This window comes from Nicotiana sylvestris, chromosome 5 (genome assembly GCF_000393655.2).
Source record: "Nicotiana sylvestris chromosome 5, ASM39365v2, whole genome shotgun sequence".
In the NCBI taxonomy this organism is placed as follows: domain Eukaryota; kingdom Viridiplantae; phylum Streptophyta; class Magnoliopsida; order Solanales; family Solanaceae; genus Nicotiana; species Nicotiana sylvestris.
In genome coordinates, this window is record NC_091061.1 from 35,582,978 (window position 1) to 35,593,514 (window position 10,537).

The window sequence follows — 10,537 nt, forward strand, 5'->3', positions numbered from 1 at the left end:
ATTGAGTGAGTTTGACATTATTTGCGTAACTCAGAAAGCGGTCAAGGGACAGGCAGTGGCAGACCACCTTGCTGAAAACCCCTTGGATGGAGGATATGAACCCCTGAAAACGTATTTTCCTAATGAAGAGGTATCAGTCATAGGAGAAGACATTGCATAATCCTATGACGGTTGGAGAATGTTCTTCGATGGAGCAGGAAACTTCAAAGGAGTTGGCATAGGAGCAGTCCTAGTATTAGAAACCCATCAGCATTATCTGGTGTCTGTCAAACTCAGGTTCCCCTGCACCAACAATATGGCCGAGTATGAAGCCTGCATCTTAAGACTCCAAATGGCCATTGACATGAACATTCAAGAGCTGCTAGTGCTTGGAGATTCAGACCTACTTATACATCAGGTACGAGAAGAATGGGAAACCAAGAACTCCAAGATACTCCCATATCTGCATCATGTACATGAATTGAGGAAAAGGTTCACAAAGACAGAATTCCAACATGTTCCCAGAATCCAGAATGAGTTCGTCGATGCATTGGCCACCCTATCATTTATGATACAACATCCAGACAAGAATTTCATTGATCCCATTCCAGTGAAAATCCATGATCATCCGGCTTACTATGCCTATATCGAAGAGGAAGCAAATGGAAATCCATGGTTTCATGATATCAAGGAATATTTGGCAAAAGGAGAATACCCGGAGCTTGCTAATCCTATTCAGAAATGCACACTTCGGAGATTGTCCAACAACTTCTTTTACAGCGGAGGAATCCTGTATAGGAGGACTCCTGATTTGGGAATATTAAAATGTGTTGACGCAAAGGAAGCATCCAATCTACTAGAGGAAATTCATGCTAGGACCTGCGGTCCACATATGAACGGTTTTGTCTTAGCAAAGAAGATACTCCGAGCTACTTACTTTTGGATGACTATGGAAATGGACTGCATCCAGTATGTCCAGAAATGCCACCGCTGTCAGATACATGTAGATATGATAAAGGTACCTCCAAATGAGCTTAATGCAACAAGCTCACCGTGGCCGTTCGCCGCCTGGGGAATGGACGTTATTGGACCAATCGAACCTGCTACTTCCAACGAACATAGGTTTATCCTAGTAGCCATCGACTATTTCACCAAATAGGTCGAGGCAGCATCTTACAAAGTAGTGACTAAGAAGGTCGTGGCAGACTTTGTCCGCGACCGCATTGTTTGTCGATTTGGGATTCCATAGTCAATCATCATTGATAATGGCTCCAACCTCAATAGCGACTTGATGAAAGCCATGTGTGAAACTTTCAAGATCAGACACAAGAATTCAGCTTACAGGCCTCAAATGAATGGAGCTGTAGAAGCCGCCAACAAGAATATCAAGAAGATATTAAGGAAAATGATAGAAAAGCATAAACAGTGGAATGAGAAGTTATCATTTGCTCTACTAGGGTATCGCACCAAAATCTACACATCAATCAGGGCAACCCCCTATATGCTGGATTACGGTACAGAGGCTGTCATTTCCGCTGAGGTAGAGATTCCTTCCCTAAGGATCATACAAGAAGCTGAGCTCTACCATGTAGAGTGGGTAAAAAGTCGTTATGAACAACTAGCCCGTATAGATGGAAAGAGAATGAATGCAGTCTACCATGGTCAACTCTATCAGAACAAAATGTCTAGAGCCTTCAACAAAAGAGTCAAGCCGAGACAGTTCACACCGGGGCAGCTGGTGTTAAAGAAAATTTTTCCGCATCAAGATGAAGACAAAGGGAAGTTCTCTCCCAACTGGCAGGTTCCATACATGCTTCACTAGATTTTGACTGGAGGAGCCCTCATACTTGAAGAAATGGACGGAGAAGTCTGGCCAAAGCCGATCAATTTAGATGCGGTCAAGCGTTACTATGTGTAATTTTTATGCTTCCCTTATCTGATGTAAATTGAACTACGCCTGAACTGATTCCTGTTTAAGAGGGGATATGTAGGCATCCCTATGGGTTCAGTCACAATTCAATTCTCCCCCCGCAATTGGAAACTGGGGCAGAATTTTGAGGAGGACCCTCAAAATTCTGTAGCTAGAGAGGTTGCAACGTCCTGAACCACATCACAGTTGTCGGTTCATCTAAAAGTTATTTTTTTAATTATACATTTGTGTTATACTTTTACAAAATCATGCATGTTTATTATTGAAATTGCTTTGATTAGCGACGCTACCCCAATGTTACAGACGGTATCATCGGATCAAAGCTGAACGAGTCAAGTAAAGCCAGCGGGGATATGATCTAACCTCCCCCTTGACAAAACTCACGATTTTTCTTTGGATGTAGGCACTGGGGTTGCGAAATCATTAAATATACTATATGCCCATGGAACAAACATTGTCCAAGAATACGACTCTCCGAACCGTTGCACTTGCCAACACTTGCTATCAGCACACGCCAGTGATGTCCCGTATGTCACAATGCTCCCAATAATCACGACACTGCAATCTGCTATCACCTAAGAGAACTCTACTGTCATTTTGTTATTTTAGTTCTTGCATAAGGCTACCATTCTTCCTTCCGAGGCTAAATGCTATTTCCATCTGCATCTACATTGCATAAGTCTACCATTATGCCTTCCAAGACTAAACGATGTCTCCATCTGCATCTACATTGCATAAGGCTACCATTTTGCCTTCCGAGACTAAATGTTGTCTCCATCTACATTTTTGCATAAGGCTACTATCCTGCCTTTCGAGACTAAACGCTGTCTCCATCTGCATCTGCATTGCATAAGGCTACCATTCTACCTTCCGAGACTAAACACTGTCTCCATCTGCATCTACATTGCATAAAGCTACCATTCTGCCTTCTAAGACTAAACACTATCTCCATCTGCATTCTTGCATAAGGCTACTATCCTGCCTTCTGAGACTAAACGCTGTCTCCATCTGCATCTACATTGCATAAGGCTACCATTCTGCCTTCCGAGACTAAACACTGTCTCCATCTGCATCTGATTGCATAAGGCTACCATTCTGCCTTCCAAGACTAAACACTGTCTCCATCTGCATTCTTGCATAAGGCTACTATTCTGCATTCCGAGGTTAACCCCTACCTCTATCTACATTCGCATCTTTGCATAAGGCTATAATTCTGCCTACCGAGGCTAAGCTCTGCCTTCAATTTTCTTCAAAACTAAGCGCCATCGCAAGCATTATTTATTTTGCTTTTCGTACGGGCTAAGCTCTGCAAGTAATTCGCAAGACTAAGCTCTGTCTTGTTCGCATCATACTACTGCATCTTTCATGGGTTGAAATATCGCCAACTCATCCAAAGGCATCATCGTTCGAAGGCAGCATCTTAATAGCCCGTGGACACCATGTCATGGCCTGAGGATCTCTTTCAATCTTTTGCATATCTTTATTCAAAGGCGTCATGGTTCGGAGGCACCATCCTCATAGTCCGAGAACATCATTTCATGGCCTGCAAATTCCTTATCATACGCTTCATGGCCCGGGACATCGTGGTCTAAGGGCGTCATCCTAATCGTCTAAATACAACATTCATGGTCCAACGGGAATTTGCATCATGTTTAAATTTATGCACAATATGCACTTGTATTGTTTCTAATTGCAGTTAAACTGAAAAGCAACGGCTACCCCCAGCAGGAGCGATCCCGCTCCAGTTCCCACAGCCATATCAAACCTAACCATTCCCGTAAACCGTTCACTCACCTAGCCCTTGATACTGCGTCTGTTTTTGAAAAGTCTTCATCGGTATACTCCGCTGATGGATCCTGAACTACATACGGCCTGATTACTATAAGACCAGGGATACGTAGTTAGCTCAGATGCCTGGGTGCAGCCTAACTTCTTCAAACCGTTTCGTTCGGTCAAAATTGGCCATCATTTCTTTACGCATAAACTCTTTCGTTCTTCCCGGGTAAAGAGGAGCAGATGTTAATACCCAATTTTTCTCTATATATTTTCAATATGTAAAATACCTTCAAAATAGCATATGTATGCACATATAAGCATGTCCAAGGGTTTTATTATTTTTCCATAATTTTAAAGGTGATTTAATTGATTTATTTCCCTCTTTTCATCCATAAAATCACAATAATTATTTCCAAAATTATTATTTTCGATAATTCACCTATTGGATTTTTATATTTATGCAAAAATATGGCTAAAGTATTTCTTACAATTTCATTTAGTATTTTAAAGCTAAATTGCACATAATTGCAATAATAGCCCTTTTAAGGTTTAATTAGGTTTTATATTCATAAAATTGGTTCATGTATTTTTAAATTGTTAATTAGTATTATAAATCACTTTAGTACTTTCAATTTATATTCAGAAACTATTTACTATTATTTTATAAATAAAAAGGGAAAAATGGCTATTTAACTTGTAGCCAAAATTGGCTTTCAAATCTAGCCCAAATTGGACCCCAAATCCCAGCCCAATTTTAATTTTAACCTGACCCACACCCTTTTAAACCTAAGCCCAAACCGGATCCCCGCCTACCCTCTCTAATCTCGATCGTTGATCTCCCAGATCAACGGTCCACGTTGCCCCTTACCAAATTAAACCCAAACGACCCCCTAACCTAATTCATTTCCCACCAACCACCTCCCTTGAATCCCCTTTCCTCTCCAATTATCTCTACAACCTCACTCAAACCCTATCCGCTGCCACCCAAACTAGCCCTAACCCCCTTCGATCCTCACTCAATCCATGGACTCCCACGGTTGTTTTAGACGTGTACTCGTCTCCTACGTCTTCTAGTGGCCTGCTTTTGTGATTTTATGGAAAGATCTCAAAGAGATCTAGTCCAGGCCTTGGTCAACTTCTATCCATGGTATTCTTCCTGCCATCCATGGCCGTTCGAGTTAGATTGATGGCTTTTCCGGCTAGATCGGTAACTCTTCGAAGTTTTCTCACTTTTTCTGGGTTCTCTGAAACCCTAACTTTAAAGATTTTTCAATTTTGTTTCAGATCTGTCTTAGATCTATGTATGTTATGAAACTTTTGGTGTTTTCCTCAAAGATCTGTCCGATTTTTCAAAGCGACTCTCCATCTTCAAGATTAGGGTTTCTTAAACTCTTTCAAAGACTTCTCCTCTAATTTTTCAGTATTATCTTATGATATTACTATGTTTAAACGGTTTGTTTATGTTTTTTATTCTACCTGATTCATCGTGTTGAAAACCCTAGGTATCTTTGGTTTTATCCGGGGTCCTGGAACTGTCCTTGTTTATTTTGTATGTATACCATTTGATTGGGTTCTTTATGGTTAGATCCTTTCCTTTGTTTGTCTTGACTGATTCTGAGTTCTTACTGTTTTTAACCCAACTTTGTTAAAACCCCAATTTCTTAAAATTTTCCTCATTTGTTACTTTGAGCTTTTGAAGACTTCCTTCACTTATTTCGGTATGTTGGTCAGATCTCCTCTACCTGTTGATATGTGTTAGACTGGTTTCTTCATTTTGATTTTATGTGTGAGCCATGACTACTTGACTTTGTTGATTACCATGCTTCGAGTAGTCCTTAGCCTATTCATGTCACTTCTGAATATTTGTGTTCATCTAGTTTGCTTCTTTTTGTCAATATATTTGACCCTGCATGTCTGATACGCTTGTTCATTCTTTTCTATCTATAAGTCAAAGTGCAGAATCATGACTCCTTCTTGATTGATTTTGATTTCCTTAAGTTATGGTTTGATTGCAAGGGTTTCTTATAAACCCCTAATTTTACTCGTTTGTTTAAGTTGATTGATTCCCTCCCTTTATTTGCTGTGATACTTGACCCCTGCTGAATCCTTTCCCCAAAATTAAGTATATTCTGTACCTAGACTCAATTATATACTCAATACTTTTACCATCCCTTATATGGTAAAAAATCAATCTTTCTCAAACTGATTCTCTTCCCTTAATTATCCCTGTAGTATCCGTTTGAGTTGTAACTCCTTGATTAAGGGGAAGTGCTTGTATTAATTGATTTTGATGATGATTGTTTCCATATTTGTGTTAAACCTTTACTTTTTACCTTGTTTTCAACTTCTTTTCAAAGCTATAAATACCCTACCCTCTCTTCTTTAAACACACGAACAATTTAGTTCAGAACGCACACTTACACACTCAAACTCTCTCTTTCTCTACTACTACTTGTGCTACTGCTTTGTCTAGCCAACTGAAAGCCAAGGCTAGACTGTGGAACTCTGACTGCTTTACTTTTTCTGCACTTTGCTTCTTCAACTGGTGTGTCCCTAGTTTTAATATTGAAACTCAACTCTATGCGTTTCCTTGTTTGTCAACCCATGTCTCTTGCACTAATTTAATGGCTCATGCTGTTAAATTGTATTTCTTGTTCACTGCTTTACTCAGCATGCTTAAAATTTTGCTCTCCTTTTGTTCAAATGTAATCAGCCTGTTTACTTGTTCTTGTTTATATCCCTCAACCAGCATGTCTCCTAATGTACTTGATTCATGATTAATTATGTGTTTCTGATTTGGGTCCTCTATGTCCCCAACCCCTACTCCCCTGTTTGTAACTGCTGAAGCTGTACTACTCTCTGAACTTATTATGCATGTGTTGATTGTTCCCCCTATCCCCTATCCCTTTCAAAACTATTTTCCAACTCAACTATCTTAAATCTATCTCAAGCACTCTCACATGATCTCTTAGATCATTATCACATGATCTCTTAGATCATTAGGTTCTTCCCCTCTTGTATGAGCATTGCTTTGGGACCCTTGAGCTCCCTCTGAACCTGAACACATAAGAGCTGGACCTTCCACAATGTACTTACTCTTGGTTATGCAATCTGGGTGTGAGCACTGCCCGGGATCCCTTGAGGTCCTTAGGGAACTCTGAGACACGCAGATATGGTAAAGGCTTTGGAACAATATTGGCATTTGAGATGGTTTATTACATAACATAGAGAGGAAGTCAGAATCAGGCTTCCTATAGTTGTAACTTCTTATTCTTCATTTCTTACGTAATTTTATCACATGGTCTATAATAATTTGTAAACCAGTATTGGGGTGGCTAGTGAAAAGGGATGGGGAAATATGCATGCTATAGTTGTTAAGCGTAGAAAACATGTTATTAGGTTTGTGTTCCTAATTGCGCAATAGAAACCATGCTTAGGGTTCATGCATGCATTAGAAATCAAGCTCTTAGGTCTCATGCTTATTGTTTCAGCATGTGCACCTTGACAATATCTTTTAAAATCTGCAAATAATTAGCACTTTACTACATTCCTGCCATATCCACTTAGGAATCATACTCTATGGAAATTCTGCATTCCTGCCATATGCACTTAGAAATCCTACTCTTAGAAAATTCTGCATTCCTGCCATATGCATCTAGAAATACTGCTATTAGGAATTGTGCATATTAGATACCATGTTCTAGGATCTAGTTTGCATTTTGTTTAAAACGCCTAGATTATTACTTATTCATGAAAATGTAGTAAGTAATGATTTTCACATTGTGATGTTTTCTGAATAAAATGGGCAACAACCTATGCAACTAGAACAACATGTTTTAGGTAATAAAAATAATCTCCAAACTACCTTAATGACTTGGAACAACTGCTGATCTCGCTTTGCGCCTAGGCAAGCCTTAGGTAATAACTTAAGTAAAATTGTAATTGCCTTTATTTAATTATCAACTGTTAAAATCAGTTGGCAAATCTAATTCGAGCTTCTTTTCTGAGAAATGTAATAAATCTGGTTCCGAGGTTACCACTTAAACTCCCTACTTTAGGATTTTAAATTCAGACCTTAACTGTGTATAAGACATGTTGTCTATGTGCATTATTTGTGGAGGTATAACGGAGCCTTCTGCTTGTTTTCTGTGTCTTCTTCCTTTAAATGCAGTCCTGCTTGTTTTGTATGCCGCCTTAGTATTTTTCCTTTAAATATGAGAGTCTGCCTAGAACCTCCTTATAGGATAGGAGTCCTAAATTCCTCCGGGACTGATAGGAAGGGACGAGTATTAACATGCAATAAGAGTCGAGACCAATCTTCGCTTAATTACCTTTACGGGGTGGGAAAGGGTAGATATGGATATGATGACCAGTGCGCTAATACCACGTGTATCCCCTCTTTTGAGGAGTATCATACCGGGTATTGCATTGATGTGATCCGTATTACAAATAAACTTAGGACACCCCTTTATTTTCATAAGCATTCTTAGATTGTAACTCTTTTCAAAATCTTGCTTTTATTAGTCGCTTGTGTACTTAAATCCCCTATTATTTCAGCCCTACTTGCTAATTGCACAAATTCACAAAAAACTGTCTGGCCGAGAACCACACTAGTGGATCTTTAAGAGTGCCTAATACCTTCCCCTTAGGATAATTTCAAGCCCTTACCCTATCTTTGGTTATCAAATGTAGTTGTAGATAAACATTGTAGGTTCCCTAACGCACCTTAAAAGTCGTTAGGTGGCAACTCTTCAAAAACACAAACCTCGTTCCCAAAAGGAATGAGTTGTCCCAAAAATATTATGAACCCTATTTCCGTGGAAGGGGAAAAAGGGGACGCGACAACTTGGCGACTCTGCTGGGAATATTTAGGCATTCCCAGGGATATGAAATGGAAATCTTTCTTCAGGGATATCAAATGAAAATTCAAAATATTTTTCTTTGGTTTATTCTTTAGATTTCTTTTCTAATAAAAAAGAGTCAAAAAATATTTTTCTCTTCTAGGGATTTTCCTTAATAATTTCCATAGAGTATTTATTTCAAAAAAAAGAGAAAAAAATATATGCCCGTATAAGCTTGAGTTAAGAATAAGTTATAGAACATTATGTCTAGAAAATTCAAAAAAAGGATTTGCTTCTTTTATTTCTTTTTTCTCGTCAGAGTAGTCATTAAGGTAAAAAAAAGAAAGGAAAAAAAAGAAGAAGAAAAAGAGAACGTTAGTTTATTTAGTCTATTCTCAATCTTCCCGGACTACGCAAAGATCTGATTCATGCGACGTCATGATACCTAGGCAACCTACATAGGGTTCGATCGAATCATTTTTATTATTACTAAAAGAAAAAGAAAAAAAGAAAAAAAAGAGAGAAAAAAGGGATAAAGTTGTGGGACGTGAGAAATGAGAGGAAAGAAAAGAGTGATAATCAGAAAGAAAAGAAATGAAGAAAAATGAGCAAGCCAGGAAGTGCTAGAAAAGCAAAGAAAAGAAAGGATTGAAATGAACAAAGTGGGATAGTGCCAACTAACCTTCGTACCCTCAAAGTCATTTTAGAACCGATAATTGTGGCTAGGTGCATTGCACATAAAGTGAGATTATCTTATGTTAAATGCCATAACGCTTACGTGATGACTGCATCTTCATAGCAGAAAGGTGGTTGGTTTGTGCTTCTTAAAGTGGTAACTCTTCTCTATAATATAAGTTCGAAAGACAATGGCATACGACAACGGAATCGAGTTAGTTGATACTGGTGCCCAAAAGCAATTGATTGAACAGGGCAATGGGTTGGTTGAATAGGTAAGGATGTTAAGACAACACATTGCAGACATGTATCAGGCTTGGATGACTGAGAAGGCACCACCCCCTCCACCACCTAGCTTCTTAGATGCTACCCTTACCCAAACTCTGGTCATAGTGCCAGATGATCCCCCATGCTCTCCAGATCCACCCGCTTATCACAGCTTTCCCAACCACCCTAGTAGCTCTGTCACTCATCCTTCAATTACCTTTCCCCAAAATTGCCCTCCTATCATATCCACTACCCCCATGATCACAACTTCTCAACAATTTTCCCTTCATATATCTAATAATGAACATCCACTCAAAGCTCATGATGCCCAATATTACCCCTCAGAGGTTACCCACAAGGTTCCTGACTCATACAAGCACAACCTTCAGAATGAGACTCATGTTGAAAATGAAAAGTTCACAGAAAAAGAAGGGCGAGATGAGATATCCAAGAAGCTGAAAGGTGTAGAACAGTCCTTAAGGAACACGCAAAGGATGGGAAATCAGATTAACATGTTCCCTAATGTCTGTTTGCCCGCAGGGTTTAAAATGCCAAAGTTTAACTTGTATGATGGGTGTGGAGATCCAGTAGCCCATCTAAGGGGTTATTGCAGAGAAATGAGAAGTGTTGGTGGGGAAGATGATTTGTTGATGGCATATTTCAGTGAGAGCTTGACTGGGGCAGCCTTGTAATGGCATACACGTCAAGATGTCAGTAAGTGGCATATATGGCATGACAGGGCTCAAGATTTTGTTTGATACTTTCAATACATTATAGGCATTACCCCAGACCACTCCTCCCTATCTAATATGGAAAAGAAACCGGAGGAAGGTTTTAGGGAGTTTTGGTTCAGATGGAACGAACAAGTTGCTCGGGACAGTCCTCCCATTGATAGAAAAGATGTTGCTGAGCCCCGCTAATAATAGGATCCAGTGAGCATTCCCGCTCAATGCTTTTAGCCTCAATATCGACCCCATGTATATCCTCATGCTCCAAATATTTCTCCCCAATGCTACTTTTCTCCACAAAATCCCCAAAGTCATACCTCACCTTCCCAATATCCTATCCA

The 10,537-nt window shown here is 39.4% G+C and overlaps 1 protein-coding gene across 1 annotated transcript; it reads left to right on the top strand.

Annotated features, from left to right (window-relative positions):
* The first annotated feature begins 547 nt into the window (after nt 1-547).
* On the top strand, nt 548-3,769 carry LOC138868504 (uncharacterized). Its single transcript, XM_070146059.1, has 2 exons — nt 548-863; nt 3,606-3,769. The coding sequence occupies exons 1-2, from the start codon at nt 548-550 to the stop codon at nt 3,767-3,769; spliced, it is 480 nt and encodes a 159-aa protein (XP_070002160.1).
* The last annotated feature ends 6,768 nt before the right edge of the window (nt 3,770-10,537 follow it).

Bases quoted from the DNA above. Each gene is read 5' to 3' on its own strand.
- LOC138868504 (XM_070146059.1), top strand. From the start codon at position 548: ATGATACAACATCCAGACAAGAATTTCATTGATCCCATTCCAGTGAAA. The intron at 864-3,605 runs GTCCACATATGA...TTCTAATTGCAG, and splicing joins AATTCATGCTAGGACCTGCG to TTAAACTGAAAAGCAACGGC.